This window comes from Mirounga leonina, unplaced genomic scaffold (assembly GCF_011800145.1).
Source record: "Mirounga leonina isolate KUSES-001 unplaced genomic scaffold, KU_Mleo_1.0 Mir_173, whole genome shotgun sequence".
Lineage (NCBI taxonomy): Eukaryota > Metazoa > Chordata > Mammalia > Carnivora > Phocidae > Mirounga > Mirounga leonina.
This window is the reverse complement of record NW_023270447.1, coordinates 79,213,059-79,236,999: the sequence shown is the minus strand read 5'-3', so window position 1 is coordinate 79,236,999 and position 23,941 is coordinate 79,213,059. Positions and strand designations below refer to the sequence as shown.

Below are 23,941 nucleotides of genomic sequence, written 5' to 3'. Positions count from 1 at the left end.
CTCCAGGATCATGACCTGAGCCGAAGGCAGTCGCTTAACCAACTGAGCCACCCAGGCGCCCAACAGAATCTATTATTAAAGCTAATTTCCCTTTATTTCCTTTCCCTTTCTAAAATGCTCAGTAGGTTGAGCGTCTGACTCTTGGTTTAGGTTCAGGTCAGGATCTCAGGGTCGTGAGATCGAGCCCCGCGTGGGGGCTCCATGCTGGGCGTGGAGGCTGCTTAAGATTCTCTCTCTCCCTCTCCCACTGCCCTTCACCCCTGCTTACGCTCTCTCTAAAAAATAAAAAATAAAAATTTTTTTAAAAATTAAGTTAAAGGGCACCTGGGTGGCTCAGTTGGTTGGGCGACTGCCTTCGGCTCAGGTCATGATCCTGGAGTCCCTGGATCGAGTCCCGCATCGGGCTCCCTGCTCGGCAGGGAGTCTGCTTCTCCCTCCGACCCTCCCCCCTTTCATGCTCTCTCTCTCTCAGTCTCTCTCTCTCAAATAAATAAATAAAATCTTTAAAAAAAAAAATAAATAAATAAATAAATAAAAATTAAGTTAAAAATTAAAAAAGTCACACCTATCACAAATCATGTTATATAAAACAACAAATATCTTAATAAAATAAAATGTGGTTACTAGAACATTTAAATTAAGTACGTGGCTCACATTACATTTGTATTGGAAATCATTGCTCCAGAGCTGTGCTGTTCAATGTGGCAGCCACTAGCCACATGTAGTTATTCAAATTTAACCTGATTTTATTTTATTTATTTTTAAAGATTTTATTTATTTATTTGACAGAGAGACACACAGCGAGAGAGGGAACACAAGCAGGGGGAGTGGGAGAGGGAGAAGCAGGCTTCCCGCGGAGTAGGGAGCCCGATACGGGGCTTGATCCCAGGACCCCAGGATCATGACCTGAGCCGAAGGCAGACGCCCAACCGACTGAGCCACCCAGGCGTCCCAATTCAGCTTGATTTTAAACAAAATTAAAATTCAGTCCTTCAGTAGCACTAGCCTCAGTTCAAGGGCTCACCTGCCACCGATGGCCAGGGGTAGCCCCAATACAGAACATTTCCACCACTGCAGAAAGTTCTACAGAACAGCATTGTTCTGGAGTGAAGCAGAAAACAATTTTATGTGCATTTTTAAGGCAAAACATAAGATTTCAAAAAGGTCTCACCCATCAAGTGATGCCTCCAGATCTTCAAGGGACGAGCCTGCCCGTGGAATGGGTCCTAAATGTGGGCTACTCTGTACCTCCACCCCAGGTTCTGCACGTCTCCCCGCTCTAGTACTAACCAGTGGACTTGCAGGAAATCAACTGCTAACAGACTCTTTAACTTGCTGTCATCCTCACCTGTAATTCCCATGAAACTGCATTACAGGTTGGATGTGCTAAGTATTTTTCCTACTTTACATTAAACACATAACTATTGCAACTGAAATAAAAAGCATCTGTCCCGGGGCACCTGGGTGGCTCTGTCGGTCAAGCGTCCAACTCCTGATTTCAGCTCAGGTCCTGATCTCCGGGTCTTGGGATGGAGCCCCACATCGGGTTCTGTGCTCCGCAGGGAGTCTGCTTCTCTCCCTCTGCCCCACCCCCTGCTTGCATTTTTCTCTCTCTCTCTCTGAAATCAGTAAACCTTAAAAAAATGTTTTAAGAGCATCTGTCTTATATTGCCTCATGTCCCCCTTCTGGCCCTTCCCAAGCAAACCGCTGAATGTCCCATCCAGGGACCGAATCCTATGGCTTCTACTGCATTGACGTCTGGGCATCGTAGAAGCCACAGTACCTGGCCCGTGTGTGGGCTGGGGGCAGCTCATCAGGGGCAAATCTAAGGCCATGGGTGTGAAGCCGGGAGAAGGGGCAGATGGCAAAGCCGCCGGCTGGGAAAGAGCCCGTGGACCAGGCGGCGGGCCAGGTGCGGAGGTGAGGAGCTCCCATGAGAATGTGCTGAGTGGGCAGAAGGGTGGGCCTGGGGTGGGCAGCACTCAGGAAAGCCAAAGAGATCAGCCAGCGTCGGAGATCAGGAATAGGGACTGGATTTGAGGGCTGGAGAAGCAGGAAAGAAAAGGGCAAGAAGGGGTGGTCAGAAGTGCTGGGGGCTTTGTGCAGTAGGGACCCAAAGGCAAGGGCCTGGACAGGAGGCCCCGTGGAGGTGGCAGAAGCCCTGGGAGAGCCTGGAAGCGGGCTCAGAGCCCCGAAGGGCAGACACACGGCCCCCTGGCCCTAATGGTGCAGCTGCTCCTGGCTCAGAGCCACCTGAGCTGTGCTTTGCGTGCTGCTCATTTAATGGGAGGCAGCAGGATGGAGCAGGGGACCAGGCACTGTGCTGGGTATCAAAACCACCCCAATTCGTTCTGTGATACTACTGACCTCAGTTTCCCCACCAGGGATGAGGACTGCAGCTCTATACATGTCCACAGAGTCAAATGCAGGCCTCCACCTGGAAGGCCCTTTCCTCCACCTTCTTACCTCCTCCTCTCATTCTTGAGGTCTCAACTTAAACCTCACCACTTTCAGGAAGCCCTCCCAGCCTTCCCCTCCCTTCCCATGCCCCCCAAGCTCAGGTTCTCTAGCTGCCAACGTGCCCCAGGCTTTTCCTCCTCTTCATCACCTTAGATTGTAGCTATTAGCTTAGCTGCTCCTCCCCCTGACCATGAGCTCACGGAGGGCAGAGCCTATGACTCCTTCAGGGCTGTGCTCCCCAAGCTGAGGACGGGCCTGGTGCGGAGCTGCTACTTGCTACCCGAGTAGATGAATGAATGAAAACGAGCTGCTGTCGTGTTGAGTGCGAGGCTCTGGGGGATGTCCAGAGGGAGGCAGGTGTCTGGCAGAGAATCCCAAGTAGTGGGGGAACTCAGGACAGGAGGGAGAGCCAGAGGGGAGATGTGATAGAGCCACTGTGTCCTTAGTGTCTCCCACCCTGGGCTGGGGTTTCCTGAGGACCCTGATGAGGGAAGCGTGCTCAGGGGATTGCTTCCAGGATGAGGCAGGGACCCATGAGCAAGGCCAAGGAGGACTCAATCTTGGAATCTTTAAATCTCTAAGGGGCCAATCCGGGACAAGGGAGCAGAGGAGGTCTGTACGGCCTCAGGGACAGAGCCACGGCAGGTGGCTGAAAGAGACGCTGACTCTGGCTCACCATGCAGAACGGTCTTCTAGGAGCCAAGAAGCAAAGGGGAAAGGGGCTGCTTTGGGAAGAGTGAACTCCTGCCACTGGGTGGACATTCGAGGACCCAATGGGGGGGGGGTGACCAGACACAACCCTTCAGGTCCCTTCCAGCCTGGGAGTGCCGGACAACAGAAGGACGGCCTGGCCATCCCCAGCATCCGGGACCACAACCTAGGGGAGAGCTGCCCTCATCCCCCGGGCATCATTTCCATCGGGCCCTGACTACTGGGGAGTTCTGGGCTTCAGAACAAACACTTCAACGCTCTCAAGGGCTTTGACTGAGCCTTGGTAGAAGAGATGGGGCAGCCAAAGGAGGTGCTCTGAAGGATGTTAATTGGCCTGCCAGCGAAAACAACAAAGGTTCTAAAGTGCATTTTGGAAACACTGGGTTCAGGAAGTCAAATCCGTTCCTTTGCTGCAGGACTCCCCAGAGCCTCGGGTATCTTAATGTGCCCTGTGAAGCTTCATGTGAGGGAGGGTGTATGCAGCATTTCCCAAGCTTTTCCTTTTTTCTTGGGACAACCTGTGACATCTCACTTAACTAGTGACTCGTTGAACAGTTGGGGAGATGCTGGTAGAAAGGAAGAGCCCTTGGCCAGAAGACATGAGGCGTAGCTCCCGCCACTCCTCTGCTAGAAACCTACCATGGGAGTTTGGGCAAGTTTCCCTCTTCTGGGCCTCAGTCTCCCCATCTGTGAAATGTACAAGCAACCTAGTGTGAGCGCTCCCGAAAGCAAAAGCCCTATAAAGGGTGACAAACTGGTGTTGCTTCTTTGTTCCTAAACCGCTGAGAAGATGATGATGGGCTAGACCAAAGCTAAACGGTTTCCATTCCTCCCAGACAAAGGCAGAAGGAGGAAAGCAGAGATCTTCGTATGAGGGAGGATGAGAGAGGATTCTGAATGCTGAGGGGAGAAAGCAGAGGCCACAGCCTGGGAAGAGGAGGCAGTGGCGGCTGGGGGAAGTGGCTAGAGCGTTTAGAGAAGTCCTCAAGTTCTCAGATGATGGTGGAGGGCAAGTAGTCTTGGAGGCTGGAGTCCTTGTGGGCAGGGGGCTGGAAGGGGTGGGGGCGAGGGCCAGCTTTGGCCTTGCGGACAGTGGAACGTGGACGTTGTAGGTGGGTTCCAGCTGCCTCCTGCCTAGACAAAAGACTTCAGCCCACCTGTTGGTGTCCACCTACTTCCTCCAGAAGGCCGTTCCCGCCCAGCTCGGGGACAGTGCTGTCCCTTCAGGCCCCCCGGGCGCCCTCACCTCCACCAGCGGGTAGGCGATCTCGTTGTAGATCTGTTCGGTGAAGTGGTCCATGTAGTAGGCGCCGTCGAAGGTGAACTGCTTGGGCGGCTCGCTGGCGGCGCCCGGGTTCTGGATGAAGCACTGGCCGCGCGCGGAGTCCACCGTCACCACAGGCTGGCAGTTCAGCTCCCGCTCCCGCTGGTTCATGGGGCGGCAGCGCACCACCACCTTCACCGACTCCGAGGCCATGGCGCCGCGGCGGGGGTCCCCAGGGCGCGGCCCGACGTGGGCGACGCGGCCGGGACACGGGACGGCCGGGCTTAGGGGGCGGGGCCAGCGCCGGGCGCGGGGGGCGGGGCCTCGCGGCGGGGGCGGGGCCGCGGTCGCGGCGGGCGGCCGGGACTCCACGGGGGGCGCCCCGAGAGGAGGAGGGGCGCGGCGGGGTGGGGGGCCGCAGGACCGGAGCCGGGGCCGCCGCCTCCTCCCGCGCCCGGGCTTGCCCGTCCCTGAGGCCCGGCCCGGGGAGGAGGCAGTGGGGGGGATCCGCGCTGCAGGCGCCGCCGCAGGACCCGAGCCCCGGAGCCTCCCCAGCCGCCCGCGGGCACGCGCGCCGCCGCGACGTTCGCGGTTGCCGGGCAACGCCCGTGGCGTCACAGCCGGCGGCTCCCGGGGTGGGGGGGCAGGGGGGTCGGCGCGTTCTCTGCACCCCGCGGCTGGGAGAGTCGCGCAGGAGCGTCCCCTAGCTGTTGGCTGGCCGGGGCGGCCCGCTTCGCGGGCGCGTCAGCTCTCTCCTCTAATCCCCACTGCCCAGTTCAGAGAGGTTAAGCAATTTGCCCGAGGTTGCCCAGCTAGGACGGGGGGAGGTACAGAAGTCAGGGCCTTACCCGGTAGTTAGAGACCTACTGAGGCGACAGGGACGTTGCTGCCTTTTATCCACATCCCTCTACTGACTCAGGGGAGGGCTGCCTCCGACAGAGCACAGCGTCCTTCTAATGCCGCCGTCCTTTTTTCTAAGACGCAGGTTAAAAAACAAAACCAAACTATTTGTGAGAGCCAAAGTCTTTTGGCCGGAGATGTTGCCAGGCCAATATCCCCCCCCCCCCCCCCCCGGGCAGCCCAAGTCCCTCCAGCCAGAATAGCGGCTGTCATTTTCCTGCAGGAAATACCCACTGAAGGTTTTAACAGAAGAGATATGATTTGAATAAATCTACCTTCCCTGTTCCTTCAGGTCATCCTGAGCCCCTGAGAACAGGATCCCTCTGGTTCACCATTCAGCACCCGCTGAAGTTATGGTTGGCAGACCAAGATAGGCAAACTGGACAAAGACCTTGCCTTTCAAAGGAAAAGTCTGTACTAGACAATCCGAAGAAATGCATTTTATTTGTTTCAAGTCCACACAGTAAGGAGAGCTGGTTACCCAGGTGGAACAAAGAGAAAACTGATCTATGATTAAGACATTGAAGCATCTGCACACGTGGGTCAAAAACCTTGCCCTATGCATACCACATGATGAATACTGTGTGACAGAATGTTAAAGTGCTTTGAGAACATTCCTGATACCTCGTCCACATGGAGGATGTGCTCAACAAAACCCATCTCTCACAGAGGTAGGCTTTGGCCTCAGCCCAGGGCCAGTCACCAGGTCTTAAAGCTTCCAAAGTCACCCAGCAAGTGAATGTAATTCTGGACACAGGATCGGCAAACCCCTCTCCTTGCGAGGGAAATGCGAGACCAGGCCTCCCACGAGGGACCATGCGTCCTGGTGGAAATGGCTGTAAACTGAGTCCCAGTCCCCCCTCCAATTCAGTGTAAACTCAGCACTGTGGTTCTGGTGAGAACCCCCAAAGGACAGCCGCCTCCCACCCCTGCTATCCCGTGATGAGTGACATGGTCCCCAGCCCAGACCACTTCCTGGGCAGGCGGTTGTAAGCTGGGAAGCCCAGGCCTGACCTCCTGAGGAGCCTCCCTTCTTTCTCTTCCATCAGGGCTGCCCTCTCCCTCCCAGGAGTCAGAAATCCGTCATGCTCAAGGCACAGAACAGTCACATCCCACTCCCAGATGCGGGAGAGGGCAGCCCCCACATTCGTGACTCGCCTCTGCCTCAGGAATAGAAGTTCCTCCAAAGTGAACTTGTGCCCTAAATAATTCGGTATTCATGTCCATCTTTCGAGCTTACTTATTATAAAGGGGCGGGGTACCTGGACCTGTCAGACACTGCAGGGCCAGTGCCTTAGGCCAGAGTCATTTCCCTGTACCCCCCCTGCCCACTGAGGCCAAGGCCCCTCTGGCAGGGCCCACATCGGATCCACCTTTGGATGGTTCTGCTCTGACCCCATCCCCAGTGGGGCAGGCCTGGTGAAGCAGCCCCTGACAACCATGGCCAGCGCCACGTTATGGGAAGTGGACCAGAATCAGGTGGCTTCCCAGGCAGCCCCTAAACCCAGACGGGCCTGCAGGATGAATTGAATAGGACCCTGGCCACCCCTGTTCACCTGTGGCTCACTGCTGGCCCCTCCTAGTCAAATGGACAAAGGAAATGAACCTGCGTTGTGTGTGTATGTGTGTGTGTGTGCGTGCGCCTTGGTGGTCCTTGGGAGCATGGGGGCAGGAATCACAACCCTGTGGATTTGACTGCAGACAAACCAGCCTTTCTAAGCAGCACAGAGATTCTTTGCCCCGTGGGCTCACGTCCCTTCTATTCACAGATGTCCATCTGGGTGCGGACTTGGTGGGGGGCATGGCTCTTTGTCCATCCTGCCCTTCTGTGCCCTCCTAAGCCTCATTCCTATGAACAGAATTCATAGAATTCAATGGAAGACTCCCTTAACGTCAGATGCTTTGAGACACAGGCTGTGCTCTGTCAGCCTGGGTGCAGCTCAGCCCAGCCATTGTGCCCGTCAGCATCTCCAAGTTCTCTCTGTTTCTCTCCTGGACAGAGTGGCTCGCCCCCAGGTCCTCGCCCACGGTGAGAACTCACTCCTGCCTTTCCAGACACCTCCCCCTCATGTGCCTGGCTACCTCTGGGTACTCTTGGGAGACTCCTGGTCAGGGCCCCAAGGCCTGGCCTCCTTAGGAGAGGGCCACATCCCTCATGAACAAACCTTCCTGCCCCCCTCAGAAAGCTCCCTGCCTAGGAGTAAAGTGAAGCCCAGAGACAAGCTTCCAAAGTCACCCAGCAAGTGAATGGAAGCCTGGAGCTCCGCCTGCCCCTCCTCCAATCTCGGCAGGCCCCATGTCTCGTGAGAAGCCCCCAGTGATCCCCAATGTCAGGGCTCCCCCCTACCACAGTCAGTGAAGTGATGGAAGACTGGTCCAAGGGTCAGAGTGACTGGATGGAACTGGTGACCAGCAGGGTGGCAGAAGGGCAGGGCGGCCTGTTGAGGCCCAGGACCCAGGGTGAGGTAGGTCCAGGGGGTGAGCCTCCTAGCCCAGGCCCTGCAGCTCTGCCTCTGACTTGGCATGGCCAAGAGGCCGCAGTGTCCGGGGGGGTCTGCCCTCGGACCCGCAGTCCTGATCTTCGTAGCTGGGGTTCAGATGGCCCATGTCCAGGGAGCAGAAGAGGCTGCGCTCGGTCCCAGCGTGATGCTCCACCAGGGCCTCCAGGCTGGCAAACTCGGCAGGCAGGTGCTAGGGCGGAAAGAGCTGAAGCTCCAGCTTCCCCTCCCCCATGGCTCCACTCTGGGCACCCGCCACCCCCTCACAAGGGATCTTGCCCCACTTCAGAAGGGAGAAAATTCGAGCTCAGAGAGGTCACCGTCCTGCTCACGGCAGAGCCAGACACTGTCTCCTCTCTTTCTCTCTTGCCAGCCTGGACAGGACTGAGCCATTCAGCCTGTAATAAGGGCGCACATCCAGTCCCTGGAAACCTGTGGTCAGGCCAAGACTCCAGACCTGGAAGCCGGGAGGCTGGGTGAGCTTAGGCCCGCGCCTGCCCTCTCTCAGTTTCCAGCTCTGCTAGAAGATGGGCTAGGGTGTGGGAAAGCCACTTTTAAAAGCTGGGATTCCTATAGAAATGGGAGGCATGACCCGGGCCCAAGACTCTCGGGGTGTCTGGGTGGCTCCCATGGCTAAGTGGCTGCCTTCGGCTCGGGTCATAATCTCAGGGTCCTGGGATCGAGTCCCCGCCCGACTCCCTGCTCAGTGGGGAGTCTGCTTCTCCCTCTCCCTCTGCTGCTACCCCCCCCCACTTGTGCTCGCTCACTCTCTATCAAATAATTAAATAAAATCTTTAAAAAAAAAAGCCCCCTCTGGAGGCCTGAGGGCGGGGCCAGCAGGGCCAGTGACAAACTAGATGAAGAGTTAGTTAAATAAGGGGTGTGGCCAGAGAGAGCCAGTGGGGTTCCGTGATGAGGCGAGGGGGCTCCGGACCGCCGGCCAGAAAGGGCGGGGCTTGCGGGCCAGGGGCGGGGCCGGGGCGGGGCCGGGGCGGGGCCGGCTGCCCGCTGGCTCACCTCCACGCAGTAGCGGCCCAGGTGGTTCCGGAAGACCTGGTGGGGTACCACACCGCACTGTGTCCGCACCGACAGGCACCACTGGCCACTGGCGCCGGGCTCGGGCCACAGCAGGAAGGCCCCAAGCACGTCTCTCCGCAGCAGGGCGAGGGCGCTGGGCCTGGGAGGGCAGCGGGGAGAGGCTGAGGGCGGGACCCCGGCCTCACGTCGCTCCCCTGGGCGATGGCATAACCAGAAACGGTGCCTGACCCAGAGTAGGCCGTCCGCCAAGGGAAGCTTTGAGACTTCCTTCCTAAGGCGCGTCTGAGGGGTCCTTGGCAGCTGCTTTAAGACCCACCCCGGAGAGTTTTGAAGAGCTGGCGGTCAGGAAGCGGCTGCCCTGTGACAGGCGAGGTGCTGAGAGCTTTGCCTGAATGACCCCATCTGATCCTCTCCACAGGCCTGTGATTATCCCCATTTCACATTTGAGAAAACAGGCCCAGTGGGGGAAGCCCCTGGCCCGGGGCCACCAAGGTCCGGATGGCTCTGCCCTTGCACAGGAAGGTACACACGTCAGGACCCTGGGGGAGCCCAGAGTCCATTCCTCTGCCCACCCGAGGGGCTGCGCACCAGCCAGGCCAGGCCCCTCCTACCTGGAGATGCCAGCAAAGGCCCAGATGTTCTCCGTCAGGCTGCCCTCGCTCTCCACCAGGCACGAGGGGCCACCAGGCCCCCGGGGCCACGCCTCCCACGCGGCAGGAACTGTGCAGACCACCCAGGGGTCAGAGGGAGAGAGGCCGTCCCCTCCGGAGCCCAGGCCGCCCCACCGCTCCAGACCCCATCCCGGCCACGCTTGTCTCCTCACCAAGTCTCCCCGCCGCACAGATACGTCCGCGCACGGCACAGCCCACTCACACCTGCTCACCAGCTGGAGCTCATCCCCAGCTCTCCAATCACCTAGGCAAGCCCCCGGGCGTGCAGACCTTGGATGCACACTCATGTGGACACGGGCATATCCACACACAGGCCCAGCCCTCTGACTCACAAGGGCGCACCCAGGCCTGCACCCCTGCAACCACGCGGCGGGCGAGCCCCTGCGACTCACAGGCCTCCCGAGCGGACAGCTGCAGCTGAGTCTCGTAGGTGCAGCCTCGGTAAGCCCCAGAGCGGATCACCTTGCTGCGAATGGCCTTCTTGCGCACCAGCGTGGGCGAGCAGTAAGGATTCCCCAGGCAGGCATGGCGGGTGCCCCGTCGGCCTTCTGACTCTGGCAGCTCCTTCTAAGGCACCAAAAGGGGCCCCCAGGGGCAGGCAGACTCAGGTCCATGTCAGGTCAGGCAAAGCCCCTTCCCGCTGATGTGCCGCCTTCCCCTCCCACGACCCCCAAACCCTCGCCCAGTTCCCTTGTCCACTGCCCACTCCCTGGCTGGGGTGCAGCGTACCCCACCGCCTGCAGGCCCCTCTGCTGGCAGCCGCCGGAAGGAGACCAGTGCGTGCACATTCTGTGAGAGCTGATCACGGCTGAAGGGTTCTCGTACTAGGCCAGGGGGGCCCCCAGGGCTGGACAGTGGCTTCACGGGCATGTCCCCTGCAGACCCCAGGCAGGGCTCAGGCTGTGCCCGCTGCTCAGGGTGCTGCAAGAGGTAAGCGAGCTGGAAGGATCGGCAGAGCAGCAGGTGCAGGGTCTGGACCTAGCGGGGAGGAAGGGGCTGGCTCAGGTAGGACAGGTTTCCTGGGGGACTCCGTAGACATCAACCCACTCACCATTAGGGCACGCACCCCTTGGCTTGGGATCCTCTTCCCCATTCTTCCTGGGAAAACTCCCACTCATCCCTCAGAACACCACCACGCAGTCCTCCCTACCAGCTTCCTTTGTTCATTTAACAAATCCTGAGCATCTGCTTTGTTCCAGACAGCATGCTTAGAGCTGGGAATACATAGGCTACATGCACTCCTGCCCCTGGGTTGACTACCCAACCCTATGTCCACGCCCTTTTAGAGCAGTGGCTATGAGCCCAGACCCTCCAGTCCCGCAACCTGGGATCCAGTCCCAGCTCTGTCATTTAGGGGCTGCTGTGTGACTCTGGGCAGAGCACGGCACCTCCGGACCTCAGTTTCCCCATCCCCACTTCCCTGTGCTCTTTAGCGAAGTGGAGCACAGAGAGCCCCCAGCAAAGGCCCACTGCTCCGGGGCCAGTATGTTCTACCCCAAACACACATTATCCAGCCCCAACATGTTGGAACCGTGAGCTTTGGAAGATCAAGGGCAATGTCTCAGCCACCTGTCCTTCCACGAGCCCGCACAGAGCTTGAGATACAGGGTAACGGCAAATGTTGCTAGATGGCACCGAGCCCAGCCTCTGCCGGCCACACAGTTGGCTGCCAAGGCTCTGCTGTTCATGGTGGTCGTACTGGCTTTGACTTCTGGGATCTACCCACTCACCCACTAGCCCCATGGGGCCACACACCAGAGCAGTTCAAGACCTGGCCCCAGTTTCTGCTGTCAAAGAATTCCACTGTCTGTGATTAGGGACAGACCAATGATAGAGTGTGTTTCATGTCCCGGGACCTCAGAAGGAAGAGTGGTCCAGAGGACTCCAGGTACGTTTCAGAGACACATGCGCTGGCCTTGAAGGGCAAGCTGGAACTTGCCAGAAGCGGAAGGGAATTCCAGGCTAAGAGACAGCATGAGCAAAGGCCTGGCAGTGTGACCACCCAATTTCTAAGCACATGGCCTGATCCCCATTTCCAGGCCCCGGAGAATGCTGAGGCCACTAACCTGCTTTTGTGGAGTCCTCAGTGGGCAGAGCCACAGAAGGAGCCGGTGGGGCAAGGAGTGCCTGTCTGGAGGGGACTCCGGCCAGCTTAGCTGAGCCCTCCAAAGTCTTGGTCCCCGGAGCCCATGCTGACGCACGGCACACCCCCAACCCCAGCCCTGTGCCCCAGATACCTCTCCAGGCTGGCTGCCCACAAAGAGGTGGCAGAAGAGCTTGCTGGCCGGGCTCTGGGGGTTTCGGGCCATGAAGGCAAACTGGCAGTCAGCTGGGCACCAGGTAGAGTAGAGGATGCGCCTCAGAGCATGAGCCATCAGGAGCACCTGGGGCGGAGTGGGCAGGACGGCCTCCATCAGACCCGCCGCGTGGCCTGCAGCTGCTGGCCCAGTGGGTGCTAGCCCTGTGGGCCCCACACACCTGCTGGCTGGCCTCCGGGGCCTGCTCTCCAGCCTGGGTGCCCAGCTTAGGGCCCCCCCTCGCCCCATGGCTTCTGGGGGAAGGACTCTTCCCTCCTTCCATGCCTGCCTAAGCCCTACTTCAAATGGGAACCCTCATCCTTCACATGGCCTCCCAGCTCGGTCTCTTGCTCCCCACTGCTAACCTGCTGGCTGGGATTGCCGCCCCCCTCCCCCCATGCTATGGAACTGAGCAGCAAAGTGCTCACGGCCTGCAGGGTCACAGGGAAAGGCAGTGGCAGCGGGCCCTGGGGTGCATGCCTGGTCTCTGGAGGCAGATGACCAGGGTTTGAATCTGGCTCTCTGGGTGACTTGGGCAGATAAGCACAGTCCTCAGAGCCCTTGTGACACTTACTGAGTGGGGATGGTGCCCCGTCTGATGGGGTTGTGGGTGGGGGTCAGTGAGACCTTGTGCAAATGGCCCAGGACCGGACCCCGGGGCCCCCGCAATGCATACCTCTGGGACACAATTCGCACCAGTCTTAGGAGACTGGCCCCAGGGTTGTGGGGTACACAGTCTGGCACAAGGTTAGTGTTCAGCACACAGCCCCCCGGCCAACCCTGGGCAGGCCTACCCAGAGGCCCGGGGCCTGCAGAAACCTGGGGCTGATGGTCCTGACACTCAGGCCAGGAGGTAGCGCCTGGAGATTTTGGAGGGCCGGGGCTGGGGGTGAGAAACCGTTGCCAAGCTGAGGGTCGGGCCCTTGGAGAGAGGACATCCAAAGGCCCAGAGCAGGCTGGGGAGGCAGGGACTCTCGAGGGGTAGCGCAGGGTCGGGTGCATTCTGAGGGAGGAGGACACCGGTCCTCTCCAGTCCTCACCTGCACCCACACAGGCTCCTACCTCGCCTTCCCCGCTGTAGATCTTGAGGCCCTGAAGGCTGAATTTCAGGATGACGGCCCGGCGTCGGGGACAATCCTAGGTGGGAGAGAGTTGGTTGGGGGCAGGCATTACCTTCCAGGCCCTGCCCTGCCCTGCCATAGGACCGGTCACCACAGGCTGGTCAGCGAACTCCACCCTGGCTGCCAAGGGACTGGGCCCTGCAGAGTGGACTCCCCAGGAGCTGGGGAGGTGTGGATGGGGCCTGGCAGACCACCCCTCAGCCAGGGCCTTAGCTGGCCATATTATGACCATCCCCCACATCTCCCATCTGTGGCTTCCACCCATGGGGCAGGTCATGACTGCCCAAGGGAAGGGGTCCCAGGGCATAAGGGACATGGCTTCAGGTGCCTGGGTGTGGCCCTCGCTGGGCCCACTTCTCAGAATGGCTTTGGTTCCGCCCCTCCCTGGGCCTCACCCGCTCCATCTCTATGATGGCCTGACCTTCCCAGGCTGTGATCCCTGCCAGGGACAGGCACGTGCCACCCCGCTCCCCCAGCTCCCTACCTTCAGTGCCCACAGCTGTTGTTGCACGAGCCACACACTCTCCTGGGTGTCCAGGTCGTCCACCGGGAAGGAGCCCACATACTGCTTGGGGGTGTGGTGAGGGTGGGAGAGAGGCAGGGCAGTCAGGACCATGGCTCCTGATCCAGTCCTCCAGATTCCGCCCCCGCCCCCCTGACACACTCTGCTCTGTTGGGTAAGCTGTGGACAGTGACAGAGCACTGGACTTGGGGTATAGCAGGCTCTGCTGCCTTCCCAGCAGGTGGCCTTGGTCAAGCCTCTTTGCCCCTCCGAAGCCCCATCTCCTCATCTGTGCACACACACACATTCTCGAGTCTGGGGCCGGGAGGGAAGACAGGAAGAGCTCCTCTCCACCCCCCAGGACCTGCACTCAGTCCCGGCCCACCAGAGCACCCCCCACGGGGGCGGCCCCACCCACCTGGGCGAACTTGGTGATGCACCTGGGCCGGTGAGGGGCAGGGCCGCAGTCCGAGGCCCTCCGGCCCCCTGCCCCAGCCCTCTGCATGGCCCCCAGGGTGCCCGGCTTCGAGCTCCGCGGGAGAGGAGGCTGCAAAGGGCAGGGGAGAAAGGATGGCTCCCGGGCGCTCGAGCCGCACTGCTCCCCCTCAGAGGCCAGTGAGCTCCTTCATCCCGCAAATCCTTCCTGAGCCCTTGCTGTGTGCCAGGCAATGTCCAGGGCACTGCGGACACAGGGAATACGCAGCCCAGAACAAAACGACAGACTCCCTCTTGCCCTCGGGAAGCCAACAGGCTTGTGTGGAAGGACACTGAACGAATCAGTCAGTAAGACAGGGCATATGCTAGATGGTGACAAAGGAGAGAGGAGGCGGGGAGATGCAGGCTAGGGGTTGCTACAGCGAGGAAGGCCTCACTGAGGAGTGAGCTTTGGGGAAAGAGCTGAAGGGAGGGGTGTGGCAGGCCACCTCCGTGCTCTGGCCTGGGCCTGCCCTGGGGTGGAAGTAGGGGCGAGAGCCATGTAACCAGCCTGCACAAAGTGCCAGGGGAAGCAGGCAGCTGGGAAGGTACCACCTGAGAGGAGGGGTATGACACTGCCAGAACAGTCTGCAGAGGCACAGGGAGGAAAGCAGCGGAGCCCCTGGGTAGACCTTACCAGAAGAGCGGGCCAGAGCCAGGTTGGGACCAGCCTTAAATGTCACACCAAGGGAATTTAGGCTGTGCCCTGTGGGCAGTGGGGAGCCATAGCAGGTTCCAGGGCATGAGCTCTGTGCTCTATGGGAGTGGCCCATGAGCTGGATGCCCTGAGCTGCTGAGGCTAGGGACATGCTTCACAGGCCCTGGCCCATTCGGCCAGCCTGACTGAAGCCCCCAGGGGGGCTGAGGAGCCCTGCCCCCCAACCCAGCCCAGGTTTTGGTCTTTTGTGGGGCCCCTTTCCCAGATCCACTAGGGGAGGAGAGAAGGAAACCTCTCTTACTAGACTGTCCTCAAGGACAGGGACAGTGCTCACTCCCCATTAGAGCTCATGACCACAGCTGGTGCACAGCGAACGTGGAAGCAAGGCATCTTGAGAAAGAATGGCTGATTGCCTCTGCCTGGGTCCCCCATGACTCAGCTCCCTCAGTCCCTCCTGGGGCCAACTTAGACCCCACCTCCATCCCCCATCCTGCCTGGCTACTCACCAGACTACTGACAATCACTGCACTTTGGATCAGAGAGATCTGGGTCCAAATGCTGTGTGACTTTGGGCAAACAGCCCCACCTCTCTGAGCCTCCATGTCCTCATCCCCAAACCTGGGATCATGTGAGGGCTCTAGAATAGAATGGAGGAGCAGGAGGGACGCTTCACAGGCACACACGGAGGATGGGGGGACCCCAAAGCCTGCTGTTCAGGAGGGAGCTTGGGAGGACAGCGCGGTCAGACGACTTTCAGGGCCCTCCTTACACAGAAAGACAGGAAGACCTCCCAGTCAAGGAGAGCGAGGCAGAAGGAGAGGCCTGCCTGGGAGCCAGGATTCCTCCAGGAGAAAATAGTTATCAGGGCGCTGGGTAGGAAATGGGTGTGTCCTGGGGGTGCTCGCCCCACCTTCCTGCAGGTGCTCAGGACCTGACACTCCCAGCCCCAAGAGTCCAGGAACGGCCCCAAGAGCCCAGGAACGGCCCCTACCTCTGCCCGCCCAGAACTTCAGCCCCAGGTTCGGCCAGGGTGGGGGCGACAGACACCCACTACATTCTGGGAGCAACCCCCTATGTTCAGTGAGTGGCCAGAGCCAGAAGAGCCAGAAATAAGGGCTGCATGGTCCCCTGGATGCCCTCCTGGCTCCCCCCTCCTGTACCCTCTTCCCTCCTGCTTTTCTGGCCTCGCACCCTCCACTTTTTGATCCTGATCATTTCTCACATCATGTCCATTGCCTATTAAAAACCATAGTTTTTTGGGGTCCATTTTATGTTTAAATACAACAAGGTTAGACATGTAACTGGCACAAAAGCTATGTGGTCGCTGTTCCAGGCATGGAGATGGGGCTTCCAGGGAACTCACCTTTTGACTTCGTTATCACATTATGGGCTGGGATGCCCTGGACGGCGGAGGAAAAAAGACCAAACCACAAACGGGGCAAAAGGGAGCGAGGGAAAGAGGAGAGGCTGAAAAGCAGCCAGCAGACGTGGGAACAGAGAAGCGAAGACAAAATAATAGATAAAGGAGGGGTGGGAGGAGGGAGAGATGAGGAGCACATTTCCCATCCTGCCTGTGCTGCCACAGCCCCTCAGACACCTCGCGTATAAGACAGCAAAGAGCCGCGCGGGACCTCAGGCACACTCACGTTCTCTCTCACACATGCCGAGACAGCTGTGTCTCGCGCTGCGAACCGCCTCCTCCCTCCAGATCCAGAGTGGCAGCTTTCTTGGGGACACTCCACTGTCCAGAGAGTGGGGGTGGGGAGCACCCCCCCACCATCACCTGATCCTTCCCCCATCCCCCAAGAAGCTGGAAGTTTCTCTCTTCCTCTCCCTCCCTCCCAGTGCATGTCAGCCCCAGGCCGGGATCTGAGGGCTGCCCAAGGGACGAGTGATGGTACCAGGCTCACCCTAACCCCAGAAACAGACCTGGGAACTCGTTCTGGACACAAACACCCACTTATCTCTTTAGAGCACACTTGTTTTTCCAAGGTTTTACACGGGAACCTGGCTGGGCCAGCACCTTTCTAGGGGGACACCTTTGGAATGAGGCTGGGGCTCTTCTTTTGCTCCTCTGAGAATTTCCAGGTAGTCCTGCTTAGAGACAGGGTATTGGATGGGTTGACTTGCCTTCAGGGTCAAGGGTAAAAGCCCTCTACTGCCCTGCACCATAGCTGAATTGAATCATGGCGGCGGGGGGGCACCTTTATAGCATCCTGGGAGACCCCTCAGCCTGGACTCTGGGCTTAGCAAAGTGTAGCTCAGAGGGGTGAAGCCACTTGCCCAAAGTCACACAGCATAAGGGAGAGTTGGGAAGCAAACCTGGGTCTCTGGGGGCTCTTCCCCTAGGCCATGGCAGTGTCCTCCTGCCCAGACTCCTCTCCCAAGGAAGCAGGGTGTCCACCATGGGAGCCTGGCGAATCCCAGTCTATCCAGCTGCCGGGAACACCTCAGGTGCTGGGGGCTGATCTTATCAGCGAAACAGCTGCTTTCTCAGTCTGATGGCCTCCCTGCCCAGATTGTCTGGGGCTGCCAGAGCCGCTCTGGTTACCTGCCCCACCTCCACTACCTTCGGCTCAGCCACACAGAAGAGCCTGCTCCCCTGTCCGGACACACTCCTTCTGCCCTAGGCCACCAGGTGGGAGGGGATTGGACCAAGCAGCCAGAGGTCAAGATCAACATCATGGATTGTGAGGTCCACAAAACCTGTCAGCCTCCATTTCCTCACCTGTAAAATGGGGATAGTAATAGCAGCTGCCTCCTGGGGCTGCTCATTTATCCGCTCCTCTGACAATATTCCACGCGCCAACCATGTGCGCGGTGAACAAAACCAAGTCCCAGCCCTCGGGGAGCTCCCAAGCAGGGCTGGGGGAACGGTACTGGAAATCGACATTTCAGGGGGGCTTAAGTGATTTGGAGAAAGATATAGTAGAATGAGGAGGATCCGTGATGTGTGTGTGTGTGTGGGGGGGTGCTATTTAATACAGGCTGGTCGAGGATGGCCTCTCCGAGCAGACGACAGGGAGCGGAAAGTGCTGTTTTCAGAAGGCACGGCCAGGGCCAGCGCCCGGGCGGCACGGAGCGCTCCCCCGCGTGGGTCACTAGTCCTGCTATTATTGTCACTCCTGTGGAGCGCGGCCAGGGCTTTGGGCTGACGGTCCCCGGTCCGGGGCAGAGAAACTCCCCGGACCGATCGAGGGGATGAGCGAGGCAGGACGCTGGCGGAGGGACGGTGGAGGTGACGGCGGAGGTGATGGACGGCCACGGTGGCGGTGGCCCAGTTCGGCGTGAACGTTGGTCCCTGCACAGGGGCCGTGACCCTATCCTTCGGGTTTGCAGGGAAATCCACTTAGATGGAGGGAAGCGGCCGAGATGCTCCTCCCCAAGCGAGACCTCCTCCCACCTCCGCGCCCGGGGACCGAGCCCCGCTCCCGGCGATCCGCCGGCCCCGGCCCCTGCCCCTGCCCGGCTCCCCCGCGCGCACTCACCTTGGCCGCCGCTTCTCGAGTCCCGTCGCCGCAGCTCCGCGCTGCACCCCCGGCGCGCCCTGCGCGTCTCCACCGCCCGCCCCCCGGCGCCCCCCACGTGGCAGCGGGAACCAGCACCCTGTATCACCTGGCGGCAGCGCCCGGCCCTTGCCCGCCAATCGGCGCCCGCGGAGCCGCTCCGATCGGGTGCACCGCCCAATCAGCGGCCGCGAGGGGCCCTGGCACCGCCCCCGCCTGCTCGCGCCGCGGCGCTCCGCCTTAAAGGGTCTGAAGGGTCGTTCCTGCCCACCGCGGGCCTCTCTTCTCGGGCTCAGTGCCCAGGGCCTTGCTGACGGTTCCCTCTTTGAGGAGACCTTCCCCTCCTGCCCCCTAGTTAGCTCCTCCTCCTCCAATCGACAGCTCCAGCACCTCCTCCTCCGGGAAGCCTTCCTAGACCACCAGTGACTCCACCCCCTGCAGAGCCCTCGCGACTCTCGCCGGTCACCCCACTCCTCTTACTAGAGTGCGAGCGGCACTGATCAGGAGGGGCCTCCATCCCCAGTGCGCAGGACTGAGCCTACTTCGTTTACTGATTGTCGTCTCGACGAGTGAGTGAATGCGCTCAGGACCCGGCCTGCAGGGCAACCGGACCAGTCTCACCTTTCCTTCCCGCAGCCTCGGATGGTGGTGGGGGTCGCCCATCCTCTTCCTCAACCTCTTCCCTCCGGGCCGGTTTCCTAGGAGGATCCGAGTCTGCCCAGCTCGGCGTGAACGTTGGTCCCTTCACAGGGGCCGTGACCCTATCCTTCGGGTTTACAGGGAAATCCACTTAGATAGGGGAAAACTGGTGTGCAGATCCAGCCTGAGTGTCAGCTACAGCTGTGTGGAAAGCATTTTTGTTCCCATCAGGCCAGGCACCTTGTAGGTGCCAAAAAATACATTGCAAACCGGATTCAGCTCAGCCTTTGGTATGTATGGGGAAGCGTGAGTTGCGCAGAGAGGAAACACCAGAAACTGCGCACGCACCACTCCAGAGAAAAAGACATGGGGGCTCAGGTCCAGTGGAGAGGGGGGGCACGCTGATAGAGGTGGACAAGGCAGAGAAACAAGGTCTGGGGCTGAGGGCCTCAGGTGAGTTCCAGGAGGAGGCTGGTTTGAGCCACACCTGTGTCTCCCAGAGCATCTGCATGCCCTTCCGGAGGCAACACTGGGGTGTAATGGTTAGAGAGGCTTGGTCCCAAATTTGGGCATGTTGTCTTACTAGATGTGGGACCTTTGGGCAAACACCTTAATCACTTTGATCCTGAGTGCCTCATCTGTAAGTGTTACTAACAACTGACTCATGGCACCATCAGGATTCCAATGAGTTATGTAGGCAAAGTGCTTGGCACAGTGCCTGACCCACAGGAAGTGAGACAGTCAATAATTATTACTAGTTGGTGTTAGACTTTGCTTCTATCCTTGAGTCTCTTTTATATGTGACTGAATGGCAGGTGTTTAATGAGTTCCACATATCAAGTGCTCTAGGAAGCCCTTCACTGAAGCCATAGGATGGCCTTGAGTCCAGTGATGAGAAAGATCTAGATGGTTTACAAGTTGCTCCTGTTTTTTGAAAATCCCGATTTATGAAACTCAGGGTACACAAAAGATAAAGGGTTCTTACTAGCTTTCTTTAAAAAAAAAAAAAAAAAAAGCATGTGAATTTTGTTTTTTAAAGATTATTTATTTGAGGGGCACCTGGGTGGCTCAGTTGGTTAAGCGCCTGCCTTCAGCTCAGGCGTCCTGGGATCGAGTCCACATCCGGCTCCCTGCTCAGCGGAGAGCCTGCGTCTCCCTCTGAATGCAGCTCCCCCCTGCTGGTGTTCCCTCTCTGACAAATAAATAAAATCTTTTAAAAATAAATAAATAAAATAGGGACCGGAATTTGTTTCAGGTCCAAATGAAAAAAGACCAAGGAATTAAAATCAGATGGTGAAATAGGCAAATCAGAAAGAGAATTCTACTTTCTAAACCTTTCTCAGGATAAGGGGACAGGTCAAGGTCTCAGTGGCAGGCACTGGGCTAGGTCTCAGAGATACTGAGATTTACAACAAAACACCACAGATCTGGAAAGATAACATGCAATATATATTACATTGGCTCCTGACCACTAAAGATCTTTTAATTGGTCTTCATCCCTACCCAGGGATACAATATTTCAAAACCAAATGCATTTATACATTTGAAGTTCATGCCTTCATTTTTATTTATGTATCAAAGTGATGTAACTGCTCATCTGAGCAATTCCCCCAGGTTACCAAATTCAGTTGATCTAATTCCACTAAAAGCACAGAAACTCCCAAGCTTCTACTGTGCACTCAGCCTTACTAAAGTTACGTTAGATGTAAAAGCTGATGTTTGCATCAAAGGAAACCGACGTCGGCGGGTGTCAGCCACCTCCAGGGCAAGCCAACCTAGTTCCGCGCAGGATGGCAGCATAAGCTGGTCATTGCTGCATCCTTATCTGTCCTGTGTCTCTGATCCTACATTCATGACAACACAGCTCCCAGAGCCATCAGGGTGGACTTCAACCACTGGATTATGACTCACTTTTGCAGGAAGCCCAAAGGAATGATCTGTATTCAGCAGAGGAAGACATTACGATAAAGGCAAGCTAGGGTTCATGAGCCCCAAACATGTTGGGGCCTATGGCTGGGTCGTGGTTATTTCCTGATGAGTCAATGACATCGACTGAACTACAGGTGTGAGCTTGCTCTCGAAATCTCCCCTCTTCTCTAAAGCCCCAGAATCTCGTACTGGAGCTGCCAGCTGATGAATGTGAGTGGGGAGCAACATCACCTCATTTCAAATCTGATGGCCGAGGTGGTGAGCCTGCCACAGGCCTAGGCCCAGCAGCTCCTCCACGTCTGGGTTTCACAGCCCAAGCTTCTCTCTGTTTGCTCAGTAACACCTCCCCAAGCTGACAGTTACTTTCAACCTTGAGCACCATTATTCTGTTCTCCAAGGTGGGTCCTAATGACTGTCCCTGCAACTTACCCCCAATATTGCACCCTCCCAAAGCAAGTGACCTACAACACAAATTAAACAACAACAGAAAACAAAAACAAAAACCTAGAGACGTGTTACAGGTTGAACTCTATCCCCTCCCTTAACCCCCTATCATTTGAGTCCTAACCCCTAGTGCCTCAGAATGTGACTGTGACTCAATGAAGGGGTCCGTAAAGAGGTAAATTAAGATGAGGCCATTAGGGTGGGCACTCATCCAGTACCACGGGGGTGGGTCCCTTTAAGAGGAGGAAATTCAGACACAGACACATACAGAGGGCCAGGGGAGGACACAGGAAAACAGCCATCCACAGGCCAAAGAGAGAGGACAGGAACAATCTTCCCGTAGCTCTCAAAGAACTAGCCCTGTGGACACCTTCATCTTGGGACTTCTAGACGACAGAGCTGTGGGATGAGCTGCCATGGTTTAAGCAACCTGGACTGTGCTACTTTGTGACAGCCGTCCAAACCGACTTAATACCGTGATTAAAATAAGATTCCTTTTCACACGTTCAAAACGGGGAGGGGGGTGGGGACCACAACAAAACGTGGCCGGATTCCTCTTCCCACGTATTCTGGTTTGGCGAAGTGCGGAGGTTACAGGATCAGGGAAATGTGATCACTTTTCCAGTCGGGATCCAGAAGGTTAAGTGCCTTGCGTGAGGCTGCACCGTTAGTTCCAAAAGGGACCCAGACAGTAGGAACCCGTCAGGGGGTGCTTCTGCTTCTGCAGGAGAGAGAATGGGCACTCCCCCTGAGGGCCACCTGTGAGAGCCCAAAGTGCTGCTGCCTTATTTCTCGGAATCTTCTTTTCTCTTACTGTTGCGGATTTTGCACTTCCTTGTTTCACTATTACCGTTAACACAATGGCATCCCTCCCAGTACTGTGGAATAAAATGGGTGCCCTAGAAATAGGATCTTGCTACCGGTACCCTATTTAAGCAGGGGAACAAGGAATGGTTCCTAGTACTTTCCCAACTGAGAAGTATGGTCCGAAGAGGACCTTTCTCCAGAAACACTTGTTAGAGGCTTTGTTGCCAGAGACAGATAAAATAGAGGAGTCCAGGATACGTTTTGGAAAGTAAAGAAAGGCAGGTAGTATCAACTACTACCTAAAGTAATGACTATGTTGAAAAACGTAAGCTGGTAATAGTATTCAATGGAGCTTAAAAAAAATTGGGGCCCCGGAAGGCTCAGTTGGAGGAGCATGTGACTCCTGACTTCTGGTCGTCAGTTCGAGCCCTGTGTTGGGTGTAGAGATTACTTAAATAAAACAAAAAAAATTGCGCATGGAGCAAGCCTGTTTTCTTTGAGCCTCTCTTCACCCACAGCCAGCTAAGGTCCCAGGTTTGACCCAGATGGCAGCTGATGGCTGCCTAGGCCTCTGGTGACCGCAGCTTAGAGGGGACTCCTAGCTCTCGACCACCTGGCTGCTCTTCTCTTCTGCTCCCTGGCATTTGAAACTCAGTTATAACCGTTTCCTCTTTTCTTACTCATCTTTTAACAAGCTCCTAGCAGTTTAAAAACCTAATTTCAAAATCTGCTAACCACTGCCCATTAATCTTATAGCATGATCCTGTTGTAACTTGTGGCCAGAATTTTTGCTCCCGCATCTTATCAGGGTCTAAAACCGCTAGGGAGGGTGTGGGGAAATAATTGGGCATCAGGTCTACCAAGCCTGGGTTCATGTCTAACTCCATCACTTACTACACGTTTAATCTGGGGAAAATTAAATTTGTTTGCTTCTGCAAATTGGGGTTCATTTCACACATCTTTGAGAATATATTTGTGAGGACTTGAGATAGTGTGATTACAGTGCCTAGCAATAGGAAACTACAGTGAATGGTAATTTAAACAAGGCTGAACTCTTGTGAAATTAGATATTCTAGCTTATTAAAAAAAAAGTCTTTCCTAAAATTCTAAAATGCCTTAGTAACCTTAGTGTAGTGAACATGGTTCAGTTCTTTGACATGTGATTATCTCACATTGCTTTTGGGTGGTTATTCTAAAATAAACAAGAACTGTGGATTCGAACACCTATTTTTTATTTTTTAAAGATTTTATTTATTTGAGAAAGAGAGTGCGTGCACAGAGGGAGAGTGAGAGGGAGAAGCAGACTCTCTGCTGACCAGAGTCTGACCTTAGGCAAAGGTAGATGCTTAACCAACTGAGCCACCTAGGCGCCCCAAACACCTTTCTTTCACACACGGGGAAACGAAAGCTCAGGGAGATGAGGCATCTTGGCCAAGGCCCCACAGCTGGTAAGTGACACAGCCTGCAAGGACCACAGCTACGGATGTTAGGATACTGGCCTGAGTGATGCACTCTAGTCAGGAGTCTATTTCAGCTGGGAATTGATGAAAAATTTCTTATTTTATATATTGCACCAGCGAAGTTCAGTTACACAAACAAGCAGCATAAGGAATTTAGGTCTGACATGAGAGGAGTTTCATCAGAGCAAAAGTTCTTTTTTTTTTTTTTTTTTAGATTTTATTTATTTATTTGACAAAGAGAGACACAGCGAGAGAGGGAACACCAGCAGGAGGAGGGGGAGAGGGAGAAGCAGGCTCCCCGCAGAGCAGGGAGCCTGATGTGGGACTTGATCCCAGGACCCTGGGATCATGACCTGAGCCGAAGGCAGTCGCTTAACCAACTGAGCCACCCAGGCGCCCTCAGAGCAAAAGTTCTTAAACAGTAAAATGGATGAGCAAGGATGCTGTGTAACTCTCTGGGGTTTAGGAAAGAGTATCTGTTGTTACTGGGGGCAAACAAAGCAGAGAGAGCAGGGGAAACCAGGTGACTAAGGTTTCTCTCAGAATCATGAGTATTAAAAG

General features: G+C 56.7%; 2 protein-coding genes across 2 annotated transcripts in view; both read right to left on the bottom strand.

The window, feature by feature from the left end:
- KIF17 (kinesin family member 17) overlaps nt 1-4,649 on the bottom strand; it is a 42,917-nt gene extending 38,268 nt beyond the window's left edge. The window contains exon 1 of the mRNA XM_035019014.1: nt 4,419-4,649. Coding sequence (XP_034874905.1) covers nt 4,419-4,649 — 231 coding nt within the window. The remainder of the gene's footprint in view (nt 1-4,418) is intronic.
- A 1,251-nt stretch (nt 4,650-5,900) lies between these two features.
- SH2D5 (SH2 domain containing 5) lies at nt 5,901-13,968 on the bottom strand. The gene is made up of 9 exons (XM_035020224.1): nt 13,882-13,968; nt 13,446-13,526; nt 12,903-12,977; nt 11,781-11,927; nt 10,273-10,521; nt 9,936-10,110; nt 9,484-9,592; nt 8,852-9,011; nt 5,901-8,027 (listed from the first exon to the last, which is right to left on the bottom strand). The coding sequence occupies exons 1-9, from the start codon at nt 13,966-13,968 to the stop codon at nt 7,824-7,826; spliced, it is 1,287 nt and encodes a 428-aa protein (XP_034876115.1). The 3' UTR covers nt 5,901-7,823.
- Between the last annotated feature and the right edge of the window lie 9,973 nt (nt 13,969-23,941).